The sequence below is a fragment of the Ostrea edulis genome, chromosome 2 (genome assembly GCF_947568905.1).
Source record: "Ostrea edulis chromosome 2, xbOstEdul1.1, whole genome shotgun sequence".
In the NCBI taxonomy this organism is placed as follows: domain Eukaryota; kingdom Metazoa; phylum Mollusca; class Bivalvia; order Ostreida; family Ostreidae; genus Ostrea; species Ostrea edulis.
Window position 1 is genome coordinate 85,397,690 of NC_079165.1, and position 25,027 is coordinate 85,422,716.

The window sequence follows — 25,027 nt, forward strand, 5'->3', positions numbered from 1 at the left end:
CTGTGAGCATTTCTTTTGACAAGATCTTTCTACTGGTACCAAGATATTTGCCCTTGTGACCTTGGCCATCTTCAAAATTGGCCATTATCGGGGGCATTTGTGTTTCACAAACACATCTTGTTTCACTCTTTAAAAAAATTGTTTTCATTCAATGAATGAATGACAATATTTCATCACAGAAAATTTTTAATTTTTATATTGTGTGATGACTGTGGTCAAAGCTTCTGTAGTGTTTCAGTGTATTTTCTGGTCATTTCAGGTAATGCCACGTCATAACCAAAACCGGTCGTCTCCAAGTGGTTCTAGACGTCGCAAGAGTAAAGTACCAGGTATAATTCAATGCACATGTTGTAATGATTCTTTGCTTTAGCAATTGCTGGGGAAAAGTTCTATCATAATACATGTAAAATCTGTATATTTAACTATCTCTATTTCAAAGTCTAGAATTTTGCATTTTCGGTCCTATTTGTAGTGCATGTTAGGAGAGAAACTGAAAGGCCTTCACCAAGAAAGAGACGTTACAGGCCAGGTCAGAAGGCCCTACAAGAAATCCGACATTTCCAGAAGACAACAAATCTTTTAATCAGGAAACTCCCCTTTTCAAGAGTGGTATGTGCATATCCTTTTTATGCCTCTGTAATCAGAGATTCGGGGACATATAGTTTTTGGTCTGTTCGTCTGTCCACAAAAATTCAGTGATTCAAATTGGTGTTGACCATTGGTTAATGGCCGATAAAGATTAAAAATGGCCGACTAAAATTCACTAGAAAGGTTAAAATGGCTTATGAAATTTTCATTTTTCAGTCAGTATGGCTAATCGTTTGTTGTGTTTACTGGCCATGGGAAAATAACTGCCATCTGTTTTGGTTTGCCATAATACAAGTACTCAATCGCTTGTTATACCCCCCGCAACAAGTTGTGGGGGGTATACTGGAATCGGGTTGTCCGTCTGTCTGTCCGTCCATCTGTAGACGCAATGGTTTCCGGGCTCTAAAGCATTATCCTTTCCATCTACTGTCACCATATCATATATATGGACTACCCATGGGATGAAGATGTTCCCTATCGATTTTGGGGTCAAAAGGTCAAAAGTCAAGCACACTGGACATCGAAGTAGCAATATGGTTTCTGGGCTTTAAAGCGTTATCCTTTCCACCTACAGTCACCATATCATACATATGGACTACCCATGGGATGAAGATGTTCCCTATCGATTTTGGGGTCAAAAGGTCAAGCACACTGGACATAGAAGTAGCAATATGGTTTCCGGGCTCTAAAGCGTTATCCTTTCCACCTACAGTCACCATATCATACATATGGACTACCCATGGGATGAAGATGTTCCCTATCAATTTTGGGGTCAAAAGGTCAAAGGTCACGCGCACTGGACATCGAAGTAGCAATATGGTTTGGTTTGTCATGCCATTTGTTTTTTACACTCAGAAAAAGAGGTAGTTTATACTTATTACCAACACCCTTTGGGAGATTGGGGTAAGCGGGGGGTATTCTTAGTGAGCATTGCTCACAGTACCTCGTGTTTGTAAAGAAGATTTTGATTGGTTAATGAAAAGCTTTTGTCCAATCAAAATTGCTTTGAGAAAATAATTATACACTGGTACCCTTGTCGAGATCTTGCTTCTCTTGTTTGTGTGTAGCACCAATCATGGGGGAACCCTGGCATGATGATGGGCAGCAAACCCTATTTAACATAAGATTTTCTGTTGCTAGCTCAGTGTTTCGTAACTTTGAGGCCATGAGTTTGAACCTCACTTATATGCAGTGGCTGCATCAAACCCAAGATGTAAACATAGGCAGTGATTGATCTTTCGCTAAACGCTTGGCATTTACTAAATTTAGGCTTTTTTTTTATGGAGTTGGATTACGGATCTGTCGCACTGATTTTTTGGGATGTTGGGAAAAAAAATAAAATCGTTTTTCACTCCTTTTTATATTTCCGATGCTGAAAAGAAAAGAAAATAGATTCCGCTGGACTGGATATTTGGACAGACACCTCCTTCGAAATCACAGACACTCGACGTTTTAAATATCAATAATAAAAAAAATTGTCTTCCTGTAAACATAATATAGTGCCTGTGGTCGAAATCTCGGGACAGTATTTTATGTGTCATGTGTATTGTGTGAAATATCAGTCAACTTCAGCCGGTGCTAACAATTATTCTGCACCTTAGTAACAATGCTTTTTGCTTCCAATAAGTTATCTGTTTATGAAACTAAATTCTAATTAGCATTAGTTATGCACTGCATACCATTTAGATATGTAAATCGCAAAATAAAAACAAAAACTTTTTCCCAATGGCATCCATGACGTACGTTACTTACTTACTTATCCTCTTCATCCCCGGTGGGACATAAGGCTTCAACAAGTTGTCTCCATCTAGCTCTGTCCTTGGCAATATACTGTGCCTGTCCCCATGAGTAGCCCATTTCCTCTAGTTCTGATGTTACGGTTCTCCTCCAGGTGGTACGTGGTCTGCCTCTTTTCCTCTTTCCAGGTGGTGTCCAGTGTAGAGCTACTTTGGGAATCCTGTTCTGGGGCATTCTCATTACGTGACCAAGCCATCTCATTCTTCTTTGTTTAATCTCTGTGCTGATGTTCTTGCTTTTGCACTTTTGGTGTAGGTTTTTATTACTGATTTTGTTTTGCCAAAAGATTCTCTTTATTTTTCTAAGGCAGCTGTTGTGGAAGGCCTCAATGACGTACGTTAGGTTGCACTAATCACCTAAACAAGTATATCTCTACCTGATCTTACCATGCATACATTTTGCCGAGGATACACTTTTAAATTCTTATTAATGAAATTTAAAGAAATATTCTTCATAATTAATATGTGTAATTCTTCATATATTGAAGGAGGTTGAAAACATATTTAACATTATTGAATTCATTCATTGTATAAAATTTGTTGACTACCAACAATAAATTGATCTGACCTATATAAAATTCAGAATTTTTGAATAAATGTTTATAGGGTTCGTGAATTTTAATTGTAACTTTACTTGACTTCATAAATAAGACTTTAAAACTTAAAAGTAATTTTTTAGACAAAATATATGCTTGGTAAAGTCAGTCAGAATTTTAGTACTTCAGGTGATTATTGCGTCCCTATATACGTCATGGATGCCATCTTTTGAATGGAAAAACGATGTGGTTCTTTTATTTTGGGATTTACATAACTAGACAGTAAACAATGAACATTTGATAATGATAGAAAGTTAATTTAATAAACAAATAACATTTTTGAAGGAAACAGTATTGTTGCCAAGGTGCACAATAGTCGCTATATACCACCGTCTTAAGTTGACAGTGAAAATATTAAAGTTGATAATAAAACATTGACCTCAAATGAAGTTCATTTCTATTACTTAACATTGTCATTTGAACTTTTTTTTTACCTCCTCCGAACGGATTTGAAAATTTTGATATCCGTAAACCAATTTAAAAAAAAAATTGGCCTTAGAAGTGAGTCACTGGTTTTTTAGATATGACCTTAAAAACAGAGGTCCCATGTCGCAGCAGGTGTTGACACGTTAAAGAACCCTCAATGCTATGGCCCTGAGTGCTAAGCATGCTGCATAGGTCCAAATTTATAGTACTTCACCTACAACTGGTGACATCTCAATATGAGTGAAAAATTATCCATGGGACGTCAAACAAACAATACCCTGCAACACAGGAAGCGACCGAGAAGAATTCCAAACAATTAACAGTCATGATAATTAAACTTGAGAAGTAAAAAGTTAGTATTTAACTTTAAATTTAGTTTCAACTTTCAAGTTCATTTTGCAGCATTGCTTCATAATTACCTAGGGCCTAAAGTTTTCATGGAATTTGGCCAAAATGGCCTATAATTTTTTATCAATTAGGCCCTCTGTCCTATCAACGTGCATTCCAATCTGAATAACTGAAAATTTTAACTTTTGAATGTTTAGTGCAAGGGCTTTCATATTTCATCTGTTCATTCCTTGTAACAAGACCTTTCTTTGTAGCAAAATATTTGACCTTAGAATTTGGCCTACTTTTGAACAACCTCAGTCAATTAATCTTATCAGGAGGTCATGATTGTTTTATATTTAGTACCTGTGAAATCAGTTCTATCATACAAATTTTTCTCATGGAAGTTAGATTTTGATTTCTAATAAATATCCCCCTCTCTCTCTGATGCTTTTGCATATGGATTGTGATCTATGAGGCGATGGAGACTTCATCTGATGATTGAAAATTCTCTCCCTATAGACCAAGTCCTTGAAGAATTTCTCAGGAACTAAAATGCAAGCATTTATATGTACATGTAATACAGATATAGCAAACGCTTCCTACAGTTTTTCTTAGAAAGTCTGGGGTGCTCTCTTGAATATGATTTATTACACTTGCATCATGTGTATTGTAATGTCAATGTGATTGATTCCTTCACAGGTTGTTGTCCAATAATTTCAAAGATTTTCTATAGATTTGAAGTACATTACAATATAACTGTAAACATACAACATGTTCATCTTTTACAATTCAGATTTTTGTAAAACTGCATGAAATGAATTTTATGATAGGAATAACTTTTGTTGGTTATCATTGCTATGCAATTTTATGACATTCCATAAAAGGATTGTTGAATTACAATGCAGCATGTGAACAGCAATAACCATTATCATTTTGTTATTCCAAGTCCCAAATCTCCAGAGAAACAAGCAGAAAAATTGTCAAAGAACATATCTGCTTATCTATATATGATATTATGCAACTATATAGAGTAAAACATACTGTTCAAGAATTAACGCTTGCAAATTATTGCAGATGGACAAACGTATTATAGGGTCCCTGTAGTATCTGTTGCGAGGGGCTGTTCCAGTAAATCATGCATGGGAAAAGGGAAGCCCTTGAAAATTAGGATGATCACCCATAGAAGTGATTATGGTACACTCCTATCCACTCAGAGAGGCAAATAATGAAGCTTTATAGGCACCTATAGAAGCTCAAGCAAATTGATTTATTCGAAACATAGAATTTGAAATATTCCCCAAATCAGAATCCCCCCCCCCCCCCCCCCCCCCCCCCATCATACAGCACAAAATACTTTTTATGCCCCCGAGATCAAAGATGGGGAAGCCAGTGCAATCATGGCTCTTCAAGAGGTACCTAGTCCAAGTTTTACAGAGTATCCACATACATTTAGTATAAAGAAAGTAGGATAACAAATGTGGAGAAAAATCATTTATGAAATAATTGTCCTGGCATGATTCAAACCTATTTGTTTTAGTTGAAAGGCCATGTCCCCTTCCAATGGGAGATTATGACATGATGAAAACAAGGTGGAGTTTTAAAAAAAAAAAAAAATCTATAAAAATCTTTTGAAGAACCAAAAGGTTCAAGCTTACTAAAGTTATATACACGCATTCTAATGTAGAGTGGATTCAGAAATGTTAAAACACTATAAACCTGGGACCAGGATGTCAATTTAGATATGTAATGAAATATCTTTAAAAATCTTTTCAAGAACAACAAGAGCACAATTTATCAAAGCAGGTACAGTTTCTGCCGTCATCTGACCCAGAAAATGGGTGATTTCAGTAGAAGTCCCAAAATCTGACATTCCAGTAAGGATTATATAAGCAAACCCAACTACATTTAATTTAATTCCAAAATTACTTTGTGTTTTATGACAGGAGCGTGAAGTTGGCATAAAATTGTTAAAAATGCCAAAATCAATGGAAAAAATTCATAAATTCAGAGGGTTTTCCTTTCAGAAAACATATAGCCCCTGTGTCAATCAAATTCTTATTGAAATATGTTTTTTATCTTTTATTATTTGGGGTCTTTTTATGTATACAATCGTACTTTGTTCTTAGTACACAAATGTCCTCCTCCTGCAGTGTAGGTTAATGTTTCTATACACCATGACCCCAAGGGGCAAGGATGGGGGCACACTAGAGATTCAAATATTTACAGAGAAAGAAAAGTAAGAAATTTTGAGAGAAAATATCTTGCTCATGTCCCCCAGGCCCTGATCAATGTCACAATGTGTTGGATATTTTTACATAGTATAGGAATGTTAAACAAAAAAAAACTTCAAGTATACAGTTCATGTCATTGATATGGAAGTGTTTTCATGTAGAATATATTCAATTTTCTTCGGTCTGCGACTCTGGAGTCGGAGCAGGTCAGCAGCAGATTTACACTTGTACTGTATAACTTTTCGTGCATACATATGATGAATATATAAATGCTAACTGAATTATGGTGCCTTGGATTAGAGGTGGTGTACAGTAGAAATCTAAAGATTTAAGATTAGGAATCTGTAGAATGTTTACAAGAACAATACAAGAATTACAGTTTGTGAAAATAATACTAGTACGCAAGCTCCTGGTGTTGTGTTGTGTATATAGTGATTAACTAGCAGGACTTGGCTTATTGTTGGGCAGCTATTGGTACTCTATGAGCAAGGTGGCTCGGGTGAGCTTTATGGCCTCTGGGTCTTTTGTTAACCTTTGTTTAGAGATGGAGAATGTTAATTAGGTTTGAGGTTTTTTTATTTTGCAGGCAGCGGAGGCGTTTCTAGTTTTCATGTTTGAGGATGCCCATCTCTGTGCAATTCATGCCAAGCGTGTGACAGTGACTCCCAAGGACATTTGGTTAGCCCAGCGACTTCGCGGGGGCAGCTGATGTGACACTGTTACAACATTGCATGTATTATTTTAGTATTGTAAAGTGTTTTATTGTAGATTTATTAGAGCTCCTGCATATGGCAGGTGCCCTACAGTAATCACTGTCCATCTGTCTGTTCATCCATCAGCACTTAGTATGCTGCCACATGCATATTTTCCTTGATAAGATTTTCAGAAGTTTTTTTTAATACTTAATACTAGTATTAAGCAGAGGAAGACCCCTTTCAATTATCAGAGTTATCAACTTTGACCTTATGAAGTTATGTAACTTAGAATTTTATAATATTGATAAAACAATAGCACTCTCTGTGGCACACAATAACTTGAGAAAATTTTTATGGAATTTAAAGGTAATGCTTGGATTAGAAAGAAGAAGACCCCTTTTGATTTACAGATTTATCAGTTTCATCATTACAGAGTTATGGGACTTGAATTGTATTTAAATAGTAATTAGATGACAGCACTCTCCATGGCACATGATATCGTCAAGTCCAGGAATAAATTAATAGTGGATATATGACCCACGCTGATTCCACTACTCTATCAGATTCACATAGTTATGTGGTACAGCACCTGATGGATATATTCGTTGCGGGACCCTTTCTGATTTGTCAGTTTTTCTAGTTTTAGTTTTAAATTACATATATTTCAGGTCTCAACAGAGACTTGGAGATATTTTTAAAAGATGTTATATTTTATACAATGTTAGTGCCTGTTCCAGTAAACCCAATCATGTATGAATGATTAAGATCTGTTAATCGAAGTCAAACTAACCCGATTTTTTCTAGCCTACTTTCCGTACTTCAGCAATTTGTTATGCACTGTACATTATTCAATACAATGTTAATAATCCCTGCCAAATAGGTTGAAATAGCATCTAAGTTTATTTTTCAAAAACGACTAGTTCCAGGTAATGATACACAAAAAGAAAATAATTGCAGAAATTGTTATTTTTATGTATGTTAATTTCAGAATAAAATATTTTATAAGTAGCAGAACTTTGAAATTAGTTTTGGACATGCATGATGTTTGTTGCAATTGATTAGGACTCTCCAGTGAAGTGTGTCTGTACCTGTGTATTCTCCAGTGAAGTGTGTCTGTACCTGTGTATTCTCCAGTGAAGTGTGTCTGTGCGAGTGTCTGTACCTGTGTATTCTCCAGTGAAGTGTCTGTACCTGTGTATTCTCCAGTGAAGTGTGTCTGTGCGAGTGTCTGTACCTGTGTATTCTCCAGTGAAGTGTCTGTACCTGTGTATTCTCCAGTGAAGTGTGTCTTTATCTGTATATTCTCCAGTGAAGTGTCTGTACCTGTGTATTCTCCAGTGAAGTGTGTCTTTATCTGTGGATTCTCCAGTGAAGTGTCTGTACCTGTGTATTCTCCAGTGAAGTGTGTCTGTACCTGTGTATTCTCCAGTGAAGTGTGTCTGTGCGAGTGTCTGTACCTGTGTATTCTCCAGTGAAGTGTCTTTATCTGTGGATTCTCCAGTGAAGTGTGTCTGTATGCAGGGCTCAAAATTAACATGCCCATCAGTCTGTGACTGGTTAAAAGTCTGGCGGACTGACTGACATTTTTTTTTTGTCAGTCCGATGGGACTGGTTAATTTTCTAAAGCATCATTTTGGAAAATATACTTATGAAATTTTATACACACATTTGGCATGCTTCGATCTGTAGATATCAGAAGAATCTGATTCGTAAATATAAATCCCACATTTAAGTGTTACAATATTGTTTGAGGCATATTGAGTTAAATTTCATTTTAATAACATGAACGAAATATGTGTAATTATTTCTGCAAAACTTTGTTGGACTGGTAAATTTTTCTGCGGACTGGTTGAAATTATACCCCATCAGTCCGGCTGGACTGGTGACATTAAAAGTTCAGTTTCAAGCCCTGGTATGAGTGTCTGTACTGTGTATTCTCCAGTGAAGTGTGTCTGTACCAGTGTATTCTCAAGTGAAGTGTGTCTGTACCAGTGTATTCTCAAGTGAAGTGTGTCTGTACTGTGGATTCTCCAGTGAAGTGTGTCTGTACTGTGTATTCTTCAGTGAAGTGTGTCTGTACCTGTGTATTTTCCAGTGAAGTGTGTCTGTACGAGTGCCTATACCTGTGTATTCTCATGTGAAGTGTGTCTGTACCTGTCAGGGTTGGGCGGTTAACCGCAAAGATAAATTAAGTTTTTTCATTATAATATATGGATCAATTGGTTATCAATAATTTTCATTAGATAATTAGATGTAATTTCATAACTTTAATATATTTGGTTTGCTGAAACTGTGATCATAATATCTTCAGAACTATAAAAGAGGGTCACATATAGCATAACTAGACAATAGGATCTGCTTATACATGTACCTGGACAGATTAAGAATAACAGGTAACTGGACATTAAATAAACACAGTGATTTAATATGAATTGGGTGACAGGTGCTCTAGATAAACAATGCCTTGCAATGTACAGAGCAGGAGATGTACCAGAGCACAGGAAACAAAGTTGACAAGTGTTAATTAGCATAATCTGGGACCAGAGAGGACCAGTGTACATGTTATTGTTATGAAAACATCACCAACACACCCCCTCAAATGTTTATTTAACAGTTAAATGAAGATTTGAAACAATAGGTAGTTCTTGATAAACTAAAGAATTTGAACAGAAATAGAAAACACTTCCCCCATCATACTATCCCAATTTAACAGAGTCATTTACATTATTTATTTGATATTATGACTTGCAAGTATATTATAAACTGATAGTGCATGTTAAGAATTACAGTATTTACCATAATGATGACCACTGAAACATTTAAAATAACCAACAACACAGACTATTATGACTAAAGAATTTTCTATCAACCAGTATTGACCGGTTTTAACCAGTATTGACCACCGGCCCGGTCAATACTCATATTGACCACTTTTTTGCCAACCCTGGTACCTGTGGATTCTCCAGTGAAGAGTGTCTGTACCTGTGTATTCTCCAGTGAAGTTTGTCTGTACGAGTGTCTGTACCTTTGGATTCTCCAGTGAAGTGCGACTGAGTGTGTCTGTACCTCTGTATTGTCCAGTGACATGTGTCTTTATCTGCGGATTCTCCAGTGAAGTGTGTCTTTATCTGCTGATCTCCAGTGAAGTGTGTCTGTATGAGTGTCTGTACCTGTGTATTGTCCAGTGAAGTGTGTCTTTATCTGCAGATCTCCAGTGAAGTGTGTCTGTTCCTTTATATTCTCCAGTGAAGTGTGTCTATGAGTCTGTACCTGTGTATTGTCCAGTGAAGTGTTTCTTTATCTGCGGATTCTCCAGTGAAGTGTGTCTGTACGAGTGGATTCTCCAGTGAAGTGTGTCTATGAGTGTACCTGTGTATTGTCCAGTGAAGTGTGTCTTTATCTGTGGATTCTCCAGTGAAGTGTGTGTACGAGTGTATTCGTAAGTGAAGTGTGTCTGTACCTGTGTATTCTCCAGTGAAGTGCGTCTGTACCTGTGTATTCTCCAGTGAAGTGCGTCTACGAGTGTCTGTACCTATGGATTCTCCAGTGAAGCGTGTTGTACCTGTGGATTCTCCAGTGAAGTGCACTGTACATGTGTTATAACAGCCCTGCTTTTTTTTGAGAAGATACCCATTGAGGCCCTCATCCTACCTCAAGGGACTACAATTTGAATCTGCACTACTCGAATATATTCATGAATATGAGTAATCATAGCTCTGTTCTTGAGAAGATTTCTTGTATATTTTCCTATGTAAAAATTTGATTCACTATTGTGGCCCCACTTGACACTCGGGGGCGTTGATTTGAAGAAACTTTAATTTACCTTATGTCGGGAAGCTTTCATGTTAATTTCACCTTGACTGGACAAGTGGTTCTTGAGAAGATGTATTAAAAATATTCCTATATAACCCCATGTAAAACTTTATCCCCTATTGTGGCCTCACACTACCCCCGGGCACCATGATTTCAACAAACTTGAATCTACACTTTGACAGGAAGCTTCCAAGCAAATAATTCATTTCAACTTTTCTGGCCCAGTGAGAAGGATTTTAAAATGGCCCCAACCCATTTTTGCCTTTTTTTTTTGACTTGGCATACATTGTACTTGATTCTGATAAAATCCGACCGAATCGAACTAAGCTTGTTATACCCAGTGACATCCTAAGAATCAAGTGACCCAGCTACAGTGCAGTAATGAAATTATTGACCTTCTATTGTATAAACATTATTCAGCATAGAAATGACCAACGTATTTACAAATCATGTTTATTTCACCAGTGTAAAATTAACAAGAGTACCGCAAACGGTACATAATACGCCCGTGAAATGCTTACATAGGGTCTTTTTCTTGTGCTACAATTTGTATAACTTTGTTTCAGGTAGTATCAGCCATCATGAGGCTGTGACAAACTTTCATATGAACAAGGGGTCTTCGCTTAAAAATCGAGATTTCCTCAAAATGGACCAAGTTCAACAGCCTGTAATTTTTTCAAAAATGGAAGAAAATTAAAATCCTTCCCCAGATGCACATCTTCAATACCAATACAAACACTCCACAAAATAAGATGGTCCTCACTTGAAAACTGTGGGCGGACAAATTATGTACCCTCCATAGAATATTAATTTCTAAATGGACTAAGTTCAACAAACTAATTTTCTCAAAAATTGTAGAAAATCAAAATCCATCCCACATGCACATCTTCAATACCCATACAAACACTCCACAAAATAAGAAGACTCTCACTTGAAAACTGGGAGTAGGGTGGACAAATTATGTACCCTCCAGATAATTATTTCCAAATAAAGGGTCAAAACTCCTGGAAAAAAGGTCGAAATGGATCAAAATTGCAGTATGATCTAGAGTGGCTCACAAAGAGTTTCAGCATAATATGTGAAAGGGAAATGAAATTATAAAGAGAAAACCCCGAACGGACGGACATACAGACATCGCTGTACCATAATATGTTCCGTCTAAAGACGGGCGTATAAAAACTTGTTATGTCTTAGAATAAGCAACTCTCGATACTTCCGTCTCCAAGGACGCCAGCTTGAAGCCACCTTCATCTATCAAAATCTTCTGGCTCAATTGGTGTATCCTGTGGGATGCGTGCGCAATTCTGGCTCACAATCAAGTGTGTCGCCAGTCATTGCCAATTGACCTGGGTGCGCTGGATCGTTAGAATCAAGTATGCTAGATACCTTCCCTTTGAAGGGGACATGGCCTTCAATTGTGGCTAAATCACAATCAGGGTGGACTGTTTGTGGTCACAATAAAGTTATCAAGCTTTAAACATATTTTCTTAAAAATGAATACGTTTTGGAACCTATCATCATCTTTTTGTTCCTATGAGCTGTGTTAATCTGACTTTGTGTAGTAAGGGCTGTTCCAGAAATGATCAAATGGGGGGGGGGGGGGGGGGGGGGGGTCGGGCGGCAAACGATATTTTTTTGTGTGGGTGGTCGTATTTTTTCATATTTTAATTGGTCCGTGGTTGGACTGTTAAAAAAATATTTATTATGGGTAGTGGGTAGTTTCTATTGTTTTATTTTGTGCCACGTGGGTGTTGAGTTTTCAGAATATTCGGTGTGATGGTGATTTAGAGGCCCCCGGGCGCGGGCTCCATTAAAAGACGAACGATTCGTGGAAAAACATATCCATTTCATGATAATAGCATCGTTTGGACTCCCAATCTTTCCAACATTCCCGCCATAGATGCCTTTGATTGTTGATGTGACATCGTTTCTTCAGAACTACTGTGATACAATGTCGCACAGGCATTACCGCGGCATTGACTAGAATGTTTGTCCCGAAAAGCTCGCGAGATTTGTACCGTTTTCATTTTTAAAAATATTTTTGTGGTGGGTCTGGTTAGTTTTTTTTTTTTATTAGATGGGTCATTGTAAAATGAGTTTATTAATTTGATGGGTCATGGGGTAATTTTTTATTTTTTTTTATGGGTGCTTGGTATATACAAAAGGTGCCTCCCGACCCCCCCATGTATTTATTTCTGGAATAGCCCTAATACACAAATTCTCCATAAAAACAAAGACTTAATCTTTCTTCAAAATATATTGTTTCAACATATTTAGCAAGAGTAAAACATCATTAACATAACAGGCTGGAATTTCAAACAAAACTGCAACAATCTAAAATTTGAAGTTCTGACCACAAGTACTTCTGGTATTCTGTATAAAACTAAACAGTTGCCATAGATACCCAATATAACCTGTTTGTTGTGAAGAGTTAATTCCCTTAACATTAGATTGTTCAATCAAACTGGATCATCTATTATGGATTTCTATTCCAAGTGCATGGCAACATTTTATTTCAATTCTTACACATGGTAACATTTGTATTCCCTTTAGGTAACTAAAAATAAATGAAATGAGATTTATATGCTATGCAGGAGACAGGCGAGGGAAAATTAAATATCCTACAAACTATCTACTTGTAGCCATCATCAGATGGTCATCAAATTTAATAATACTGAACAGCTGATCCAAGTTGTTAACCTATTAGAGTTAAGTGATGGTCAAGTTCCACTATATAAATGTTAGAGTTCATGATCAGTTTAAATAACTTGTAAAACTCGGTCCTGGCCTGGAGGTTATAAAACTTTTGAGCCCGTTTTCATACAAACTCGATCTATGTGCTCCAAATCGTACTCAAAAGTTAAGGTTATAAAATCATTCTCATACTCAATTGTAGTACATACTCAAGATTTTTGGAGTTTGCTCAGAGTTGTACTCAAAACAAACATGGCTGAGTTTGAGTACGAGTATGGTAAAAGTTATAACCTCCAGGCCTGGACTTACATAACTGCCACTTGAACAAAAATTCAATTCAAGTTATCAGGATACAGAAAATATCTTCCAAATCATAGAAGCAAAATTATATTTGGAATCTTGTTCTGTTAACCAGTCTACACGTCTTTGGAATGTAATTTTTTTTTTTTTTTAGTGAGACACAAATAAAGCACAAACATTTTCAAACAAGTATTGATGGGATTCCAGCTACTTTCAGTAAACATCTTTACTATATTTTACCCTATACTATGCTTTGTATGTATATCAGTAATTTTTGTTGATTAATAATTAAGAAATGGTGTTCCAATTTTCCTGGCCTCATATCTCAATTTTCGTAACTTGGCTCCATAAGAGCCCCTAATCCATACCTAAAATGGCAGCTATTGAAAGTTGTTTTCATTTGAATGAACATCATTTATTTTATCTACATGGACTTCTTCAGTTTGTAATAGGACTGAGATAGCAATTTCAATTGATTATAATTAACTTGCATTGGTGTACCTGGCACGAAAACAAAACCCACTCTCAAGGCTAATACACATTAGATCCACCGATATATCGGGTGAAAACTCTGTTGATAAATAATGAGAAAAACTGACAATATTCAATCTTATGTTAATCCAGGCAATTGATGCAATGCTTTTTTGCCCATTGACTTCACAGAGTTTTAAAAAAAATTCCAACAAACCAGTCATTTTAATCATTCTGCTAGTTTGAATAATGATATGTACCAACACCTATTGCTGATCTGGTTGAAACCTTTGGACCGGTAGATTTTGGAAACACTGCTTGAAAATCTTTCATAATTGTCTTATTTCTTTTTCTCATCGTATTAGATTGACTTTGGTGTCAAAATCTCGACCAATTCAATTACAAATGGAGTATGAAATCTGCAGGCTGAAAAACACTATAGATATTGTGTCGTAGTACATGTGGACAGAAACAGTTGGAATACATAAATAAAGCATTTTATATTTGTTGTTGTCTGATGCTTTTCCCTTGAATAAGTAAATATAATTGAAGATGAAATAACCACAAGGGAGGGGGTAGGGGGGGACCCAGTCTTCATTAATTAAATTCCATAGAAAACATGTATAGATCTTCCTTAAGAAACACTATCACATCATACATAAACCAATCACAGAACACTACTGAACTTACATCAACAACAGAGTATTGAGTTCATATAATTACATTATTAGACTTAAGTACTGCATGAGCCCATTTTACACCAGTTCGCGGAATATCACTGAAAGCATTCCAATAAATTAGTCAAATGTTTCCCAGTTCTTCTTAGGTGAGGGATTTTCAACACTTTTATTCAAAAGTGACTGTTCTAGGAGGTCAGAGAATGGATCGGATGACCGATCTGCTGACGCCACAGAACCACCACTGGTACGCTGAGAGGAGATGGAAGAATGCACAGAAGGGTTAGAGAGTCTCAGGCCTGACATATTGACAGAGACTTGTTGAATTTGGTGTGGGGAAAAATTACTGAGTCTAGCAAGAGGCTGATGGATTCCGTGACTAGCATTAAAATGGGGAGGACTGGGGAAACCTAAATGTGGTTTTTGTGCAAGGGATGGTTTAGCAGTGGGTAAAGACGGGTTTGTTGACATAGGTAAATTATGCAGCTCCCAATTCTGCATCAGTTCATGCACACTTTTTCTTGGTTCTTCTTTTGTTTGAGTTTGTTCAGAAGTGTTACTTAAAGGATCAAATGTTTCAATGCCTTCCAGTTTCCTCTCCAGCTGTGTTGTATTTTTCACTGTTCTCCTTTCCGAAGAGTCATCTCGTGGTGGTCTGCCATTTTGTTTCTTAACAGCTGCTGTCCTCCTCAACAGTGAGGGTGAGTCTTCCCCCTTCCCCCTCAATGTTTCTACCTTTCCTACAGTCTGTGACTTTTGTGAAGAGAATGGATCGAAATCGTCATCATCCATTGACTCCAGCTGAATCAGGGGGCCGGGCACGCTCTCTGGTTTTGATTCATTGTCAGCTTTACCCTGAACAGTTTCTTCTTTTATTTCATCTGACAGACTCTTCCTTGGGGCTGGTTTGGGCCTGTCTTTTGACATCCGAGCACCTATTAACCGGTCCTTCACAACCACATTTTCTTCCCTTTTCTTTTCACCTTTTCGCCGCCTTGGTGGTGGAATGGGACGAGAAGCTGGATTTTCGAAGTCTGTGGACGTATTGCTTTGCGAGTCTGATCCATCAGTTGCAGGGACGTTAAAGCTGTCCTGGGTGTCGGTGGACCCTATACTGTTGGCATCAATGTCTATGAGGGAGGAGGGGGCTGGTGAACTGTTACACGAGGAATCTGATTCCTCGGCCACATCAATCTGTGACAGAAAAATGGATAACTAGTTACTCTATTCCAATCATTTAGCAAGGCACAGATTAAGATGAAATGAAATGAGATACAATCAATATTTGATAAATTTATCATAATCTCAGGAAAAAATTGAGAATAACATCAGTTAAATGAATTAAAAGTAAAATATTATCTACACACCATAAACACAGAAATATCTATATGAATCTCATATAGCAAAATATATATACAGTTGTATAAATCATACTAAATTAACCTTCTGTAGATCATGGACATGTTTGATGGATAGATGTATATACATGTCTCCTTTCATCACTGTTTGATGGACAGAAGACCCCACCCATGTATTCATGCCTCCTTTAATACTCTGTGTGATAGACAGAAGATCCCACCCCTGTATACATGCCTCCTTTAATTACTCTGTTTGATGGACAGAAGACCCCCACCCCTGTATATATGCCTTCTTTTATCACCCTGTTTGATTGACAGAAGACCCCACCCCTTTATACATGCCTCCTTTAATTACTCTGTTTGATGGACAGAAGACCCCATCCCTTTATACATGTCTCCTTTAATCACTGTTTGATGGACAGAAGACCCCGCTCCTGTATACATGCCTCCTTTAATCACCGTTTGATGGACAGGAGACCCCACCCCTGTATACATGCCTCCTTTAATCACTGTTTGATTGACAGAAGACCCCATCTCTTTATACATGCCTCCTTTAATCACTCTGTTTGATGGACAGAAGACCCCACCCCTTTATACATGCCTCCTTTAATCACTCTGTTTAATGGACAGAAGACCCCACCCCTGTATACATGCCTCCTTTAATTACTCTGTTTGATGGACAGAAGACCCCACCCCTTTATACATGCCTCCTTTAATCACTCTGTTTGATGGACAGAAGACCCCACCCCTGTATACATGCCTCCTTTAATTACTCAGTTTGATGGACAGAAGACCCCACCCCTTTATACATGCCTCCTTTAATCACTCCATTTGATGGACAGAAGACCCCACCCCTTTATACATGCCTCCTTTAATTACTCCGTTTGATGGACAGAAGACCCCACCCCTGTATACATGCCTCCTTTAATTACTCAGTTTGATGGAGAGAAGACCCCAGCCCTTTATACATGTCTCCTTTAATTACTGTTTGATTGACAGAAGACCCCGCCTCTGTATACATGCCTCCTTTAATCACTGTTTGATGGACAGGAGACCACTCCCCTGTATACATGTCTCCTTTAATCACTGTTTGATGGACAGAAGACCCCACCCCTGTATACATGTCTCCTTTAATTACTGTTTGATTGACAGAAGACCCCGCCTCTGTATACATGCCTCCTTCAATCACTGTTTGATGGACAGGAGACGACTCCCCTGTATACATGCCTCCTTTAATTACTCTGATGGACAGAAGATCCCACCCCTGTATACATGCCTCCCTTTAATCACTGTTTGATTGACAGAAGACCCCATCTCTTGATACATGCCTCCTTTAATCACTCCGTTTGATGGACAGAAGACCCCACCCCTGTATACATGCCTCCTTTAATTACTCTGTTTGATAGACAGAAGACCCCACTCTTGTATACATGCCTCCTTTAATTACTCTGTTTGATGGACAGAAGACCCCACCCCTTTATACATGCCTCCTTTAATTACTCTGTTTGATGGACAGAAGACCCCACCCCTTTATACATGTCTCATTTAATTACTGTTTGATTGACAGAAGACCCCACCCCTTTCTACATACCTCCTTTAATCACTGTTTGATTGACATATGATCCCATCCCTTTATACATGCCTCCTTTAATTACTGTTTGATTGACAGATGATCCCATCCCTTTATACATGCCTCCTTTAATTACTCTGTTTGATGGACAGAAGATCCCACCCCTTAAAACATGCCTCCTTTAATCACTCCGTTTGATAAACAGAAGACCCCCACCCCTGTATACATACCTCCTTTAATCACTGTTTGATTGACATATGATCCCACCCCTTTATACATGCCTCCTTTAATTACTGTTTGATTGACAGATGATCCCATCCCTTTATACATGCCTCCTTTAATTACTCTGTTTGATGGACAGAAGATCTCATCCCTTTATACATGCCTCCTTTAATCACTCCGTTTGATGGACAGGAGACCCCACCCCTGTATACATGTCTCCTTTAATCACTGTTTGATGGACAGAAGACCCCACCCCTGTATACATGCCTCCTTTAATTACTGTTTGATTGACAGAAGACCCCACCCCTTTATACATGCCTCCTTTAATCAATGTTTGATTGACAGAAGATCCCATCCCTTTATACATGCCTCCTTTAATTACTCTGTTTGATGGACAGAAGACCCCACCCCTGTATACATGCCTCCTTTCATCACTGTTTAATGGACAGGAGACCCCGACCCTTTATACATGCCTCCTTTAATCACTCTGTTTAATGGACAGAAGACCCCACCCCTTTATACATGCCTCCTTTAATCACTCCGTTTGATGGACAGAAGACCCCCACCCCTGTATACATGCCTCCTTTAATTACTCTCTGTGATGGACAGGAGACCCCACCCCTGTATACATGCCTCCTTTAATTACTCTATTTGATTGACAGAAGACCCCATCCCTGTATACATGTCTCCTTTAATCATCCTGTTTTGAGTAATAAATTTTACCAGGGTACTATGTTCAATCTTACACACTTCAAACTCCTTATAATTATGACTCCACTCTAATCCTTCACATTATCAACTCCTTTATGAACACCTGATCTGAAGTTTCAACCCCACCCCCCCCCCCCCCCCTCTTTCAGACTGGGTCTTATAATATTACTATATAAAAATATTCATGAATACACTTGTAATGCCGTAATTTCCAAGGTTACTTTTATCCAATATAATATTGTTCATTGTGGCCCCACACCAATCTTACAATCTTTAAACCCCATACTTATCTTACAATCTTTATACTCCTTAATATAGCCCCATACTAATCTTACAATCTTATACTCTTTATTGTAGCCTCATACTAATATTGCCCTTATTGTTGCTCCACACTAATGATAAAATCTTTAGACTATTCATTGTGGCCCCTTCAAATATATAGACTCCTTATTAAGACCCCACACTAATCTTACAAACTCCTCTTATTGTGGCCCACACTAATCCTTCAAAACTTTAGATCCCTTAGTGTGACCCACACTAATCTTTCAAAACTTGGGACCCCTTATTGTGGCCTCATACTAATTTAACAATCTTTAGATCCCTTATTAAGGCCCCATACTAATCTTACAATCTTTACACTCCTTATTGTGGCCCCATACTAACCTTTACACTCCTTGTTGTGGCCCTATACTAATCTTTACACTCCTTATTGTGGCCCCATACTAATCTTTACACTCCTTATTGTGGCCCTATACTCATCTTTACACTCCTTGTTGTGGTCCCATACTAATCTTTACACTCCTTATTGTGGCCCCATACTCATCTTTACACTCCTTATTGTGGCCCTATACTCATCTTTACACTCCTTATTGTGGTCCCATACTAATCTTTACACTCCTTATTGTGGCCCTATACTCATCTTTACACTCCTTATTGTGGTCCCATACTAACCTTTACACTCCTTATTGTGGCCCTATACTCATCTTTACACTCCTTATTGTGGCCCCATACTAACCTTTACACTCCTTATTGTGGCCCCATACTAATCTTTACACTCCTTATTGTGGCTCCATACTAATCTTTACACTCATTATTGTGGCCCCATACTAACCTTTACACTCCTTATTGTGGCCCTATACTCATCTTTACACTCCTTATTGTGGCCCCATACTAACCTTTACACTCCTTATTTTGGCCCCATACTAACCTTTACACTCCTTATTGTGGCCCCATACTAACCTTTACACTCCTTATTGTGGCCCTATACTCATCTTTACACTCCTTATTGTGGCCCCATACTAATCTTTACACTCCTTATTGTGGCTCCATACTAATCTTTACACTCCTTATTGTGGTCCCATACTAATCTTTACACTCCTTATTGTGGCTCCATACTAATCTTTACACTCATTATTGTGGCCCCATACTAACCTTTACACTCCTTATTGTGGCCCTATACTCATCTTTACACTCCTTATTGTGGTCCCATACTAATCTTTACACTCCTTATTGTGGCCCCATACTCATCTTTACACTCCTTATTGTGGCCCCATACTAATCTTACAATCTTTACACTCCTTATTGTGGCCCCATACTAATCTTTACACTCCTTATTGTGGCCCCATACTAATCTTACAATCTTAATACTCCTTATTGTGGCCCCATACTAATCTTTACACTCCTTATTGTGGCTCCATACTAATCTTTACACTCCTTATTGTGGTCCCATACTAATCTTTACACTCCTTATTGTGACCCCATACTATCTTTACACTCCTTATTGTGGCCCCATACTAATCTTACAATCTTTACACTCCTTATTGTGACCCCATACTATCTTTACACTCCTTATTGTGGTCCCATACTAATCTTACAATCTTAACACTCCTTATTGTGGCCCCATACTAATCTTACAATCTTAACACTCCTTATTGTGGCCCCATACTAATCTTACAACCTTAACACTCCTTATTGTGGCCCCATACTAATCTTACAATCTTAACACTCCTTATTGTGGCCCCATACTAATCTTTACACTCCTTATTGTGGCTCCATACTAATCTTTACACTCCTTATTGTGGTCCCATACTAATCTTTACACTCCTTATTGTGGCCCCATACTAATCTTACAATCTTTACACTCCTTCTTGTGGTCCCATACTAATCTTACTATCTTTAGATCCCTTATTATGGCTTCATACTAATCTTTACATTCCTTATTGTGGCCCCATACTAATCTTTAGACTCCTTATTGTGACCCCATACTAATCTTACTATCTTTAGATCCCTTCATATGGCTCCATACTAATCTCACAATCTTTTAACCCCTTATTATGGTCCCATACTAATCTTACTATCTTTAGATCCCTTATTATGGTCCCATACTAATCTTACTATCTTTAGATCCCTTATCATGGCCCCATAATAATTTTACAATCTTTTAACCCCTTATCATGGCCCCATAATAATTTTACAATCTTTAATTTTGGCCCCATACTGATCTTACAATCTTTAGACCCCTTACTAAGGCCTCATACTAATCTTTAGACTCCTTATTCTGACCCCATACTAATCTCACAATCTTTAGACCCCTTATTATGGCCCTATACTAATCTTAATATCTTTAGATCCCTTATTATGGCCCCATACTAAACTTACAATCTTTAGACCCCTTATTATGGTCCCATACTAATCTTACTATCTTTAGATCCCTTATTATGGTCCCATACTAATCTTACTATCTTTAGATCCCTTATTATGGCCCCATACTAAACTTACAATCTTTAGACCTTACTGTAGCCTCACACTGATCATACAATCTTTACTGTGACCCCTTGAGTCACAGTGTTTGATCTCTAGAGTAAAGATAGGGTACAATAAGGAAGAGAACATTTATAGCTTGCTGTCCAATCCTTTTCTATATTGAATATAATACTTTTAAATAAAAAAGAGGCCCATGGGCCACATTGCTCACCTGAGTCACCTTGGCCCATATTGAAAGATTTTCCCAATATATTCGCATGTAAAACTTTGATCCCCACTGTGGCCCCAACCTACCTCAGGGAGCCATAATTTTAACAAAATTGAATCTGCATTTTGTCAGGAAGCTTTCATGTAAATGTTAACTTTTCTGGCCCAGTGGTTCTTGAGAAGAAGATTTTTAAGAATTTCCTTACATATTTGCATGTAAAACTTTGATCCCTATTGTGGCCCCAACCTACCCCAAGGAGCCATGATTTTGCAGAGTTGAACCTGCACTATGTCAGGAAGCTTTCATGTAAATGTAAACTTCTCTCGTCCAATGGTTCTTGAGAAGAATACTTTTCAAGATTTTCCCTAAATTTGTATGTAAAACTTTGATCCCCTATTGTGGCCCCATCATATCCCTGTGGACCATGATTTGAACAAACTTGAATCTGCATTATGTCAGGAAGCTTTCATGTAAATCTCAGCTTTTCTGGCTCAGTGGTTCTTTAGAAGAAGATTTTCCTTATATATTTGTATGTAATATTTTGATCACCTAGTGTGGCCTCATCCTACCCCGGGGGTCATGATTATAGCAAACTTGAATCTGCACTATGTCAGGAAGCTTTCATGTAAATCTGTACTTTCCCGGCTCAGTGGTTCTTGAGAAGATTTTACCTATATATTCACATGTAAAACTTTGACACCCCTATTGTGGCCCCAACATACCGCCAGGAGTCATGGTTTTAACAAACTTGAATCTGCACTATGTCATAAAACTTTCAAGTAAATTTCAGCTCTTCTGGCCCAGTGGTTCTTGAGAAGATTTTTAAATGACCCCACCCTATTTTAGCATTTTTGTGATTATCTCCCCATTAAAAAGGACATGGCCCTTTACTTGAACAAACTTGAAAGACCTTCACCCAAGAATGCCTTTTGCAAAGTTTGGTTGAAATTGGTCCAGTGGTTGTGGAGAAGTCGAAAATGTGAAAAGTTTACAGGTGGACGGACAGACAATGGACAACAGGCAATCAGAAAAGCTCAGATGAGCTAAAAAGATAATAACATTACATGTTCTATGGGATCAAAGTGGAGCAACACTATGAAAGTAAGGTGTCAGGAGAGGACTATAGGGGTACAATATTTTACACAGTAATAGGAATATTCAACCTTTTCTGCACTGGAACCACTAAGCCAGTAATGACAAAAACTTGTACAATAACAAATCTATATGCAGTAAAACAAACCTCCAGGGGCCAGCCAAAAACCAAACTTGTTATATTCAATAAAACCTTTGTTATTTTCCTCACATATTTTAGGAAAAAATATAATTTCTCAATAAACATGAATTCATTATAAGTATACAGTGAAACTTCTCCAAACCGGCCCTCAGAAAACCGGTTCTCCCTGAATATCGGCCGATTTTCAAAGTCCCGGCAGAAATCTTAACATTTCCTTACAAAGAAAGTCTTACAAAACCGGCCACCCCTGAAAACCGGACATTGGCCACTTTTTAAAGTACATTTGTTAAGAAACATGTGTAATTTACCCTTAACATACTGGCCACTTTTTGAAGACAAGAAAATTTTGGCCAGTGGTTGATCAAGATCGTCCAGGTGTGCAAATTGACTGACCAACTGGCCAGGTGGGAAATTATCAACCGGAGGTGTGAAAAACACTAGTGGCCTCTTTAATTTCTAGTATTTACCTGTGCTGTCAAGGGTGTTAATTGACAATTAGCTAATCCAAGAAACCCTTCCAAATCCTGCTCAAAATGTCAAAAACAGTTAGGAGCATATTGAATGAATACAGAATAAAACGCCATATTGTTTCACCATACTATCATATGGATATAAGCAGTAATTAATAAAGAACAAACCCATGACTGTTAATGATAATTATTAAAAGATAGATTAATTTTCTTGGTTTCCATAGATTTAAAATTCCAAAGAAATATTCAAATTACAATTTCATATTTACTACTGTACTTTTGAAAAACGTCAAAACAAAATTGTTAATGACATAAGCGATGAATGTAAACAGAGTTTTTATAGGTAAGAGGAATTCCAATAAAAGGCCTCTGTGTTTTCTTTATGTATCCTGTTATAGATTTTCAGTTTAAAATTAAATGATTTCAGCGAGAATATTTCTTGTAATTCATAATTACCTTTAGGTACAAGGGGACTAATTTAATCTCCACCGATAATTGATCATGGATCACCAGATCAAAGTGAACAGTACCTACTTTGACAATATTGAGATAAAACGTCTAATAGTATAATTGCTAAATTCTCGGTATACCGGCCATCCCTCTAAACCGGCCGTTTTTTCCGGTCCGAGAGCCGGCCGGTTTAGAGAAGTTTCACTGTATTCATTATAATCATGTTTCACTGTAGTTTACCCCTCCCCCCATCAGCAAGGAGAGTTCATGACACAGTTTTACATATGAACATACAATGACAGTCTTTATAGATCTCAATTTGTCAAAATATTACGTACATTCTTATATATTCTTGAATTCTTATACAAAAAAAAACATTCTAAAAAGCAGACAACAGACTTCCATTAGAAATGCCTGCTTATGACTCCAGCTCCAGTAACTGAAATGAACCCTAAAACTCAGTTGTTGTACATGTAATTGGAAATAATTTTAGTTTCACTGATATAATAGTTCCCCCACAGGTATGCCGATTAAAAAAAAAAGATCCCCCACAGGTATGACGAGTAAAAAAAAAGATCCCCCACAGGTATGTCGAGTAATAAAAGTTCCTCACAGGTATGTCAAGTAAAAAAGTTTCCCCACAGGTATGTCAAGTAAAAACCCTGGTATAGTGGCATACATTCTACTCTAAAGGATGGTGCGATTACATTGTGTGTGTGTGTGTCTTAAGGTTTGTAAAACAATTATATTGTATGTGTGTGAAGATTTATAATGTGACAACATCATATGTATGTGAAGGTGTGTGATGTGATAACATGGTGTGTGTGTAAAGGTTTGTAATGTGATAACATGGTATGTGTGTGAAGGTGTGTAATGTGATAACATGGTATGTGTGTGAAGGTGTGTGATGTGATAACATGGTATGTGTGTGAAGGTTTGTGATGTGATAACATGGTGTGTGTGTGAAGGTGTATGATGTGATAACATGGTATGTGTGTAAAGGTTTGTAATGTGATAACATGGTATGTGTGTGAAGGTGTATGATGTGATAACATGGTATGTGTGTGAAGGTGTGTGATGTGATAACATGGTATGTGTGTGAAGGTGTGTGATGTGATAACATGGTGTGTGTGTGTGAAGGTTTGTAATGTGATAACATGGTATGTGTGTGAAGGTGTGTGATGTGATAACATGGTATGTGTGTGAAGGTGTGTGATGTGATAACATGGTATGTGTGTGAAGGTTTGTGATGTGATAACATGGTGTGTGTGTGTGAAGGTGTATGATGTGATAACATGGTGTGTGTGTGAAGGTTTGTGATGTGATAACATGGTGTGTGTGTGAAGGTTTGTGATGTGATAACATGGTGTGTGTGTGAAGGTTTGTGATGTGATAACATGGTATGTGTGTGAAGGTGTGTGATG

The 25,027-nt window shown here is 37.6% G+C and overlaps 2 protein-coding genes across 15 annotated transcripts in view; one reads left to right on the plus strand and one right to left on the minus strand.

Annotated features, from left to right (window-relative positions):
* Positions 1–7,670, plus strand: part of LOC125678541 (uncharacterized) — an 11,194-nt gene extending 3,524 nt beyond the window's left edge. The window contains exons 2-5 of one of the 2 annotated variants that reach the window (XM_056155257.1): positions 260–329; positions 473–661; positions 5,114–5,148; positions 6,554–7,670. In XM_056155257.1, the coding sequence (XP_056011232.1) occupies positions 263–329; positions 473–661; positions 5,114–5,148; positions 6,554–6,676 (414 nt within the window). In that variant the 5' untranslated portion in view covers positions 260–262 and the 3' untranslated portion in view covers positions 6,677–7,670. Of the gene's footprint in view, positions 1–259; positions 330–472; positions 662–1,655; positions 1,735–5,113; positions 5,149–6,553 lie in introns of those variants that run through there. The other variant, XR_008800214.1, reaches the window with a different exon arrangement.
* Positions 7,671–12,717: 5,047 nt separating this feature from the next.
* Positions 12,718–25,027, minus strand: part of LOC125678530 (DENN domain-containing protein 1B-like) — a 39,114-nt gene continuing 26,804 nt past the window's right edge. For all 13 annotated transcript variants that reach the window (XM_056155256.1, XM_056155250.1, XM_056155254.1 and 10 more), the window contains one exon: positions 12,718–15,811. In XM_056155256.1, coding sequence (XP_056011231.1) covers positions 14,738–15,811 — 1,074 coding nt within the window. In that variant the 3' untranslated portion in view covers positions 12,718–14,737. The remainder of the gene's footprint in view (positions 15,812–25,027) is intronic.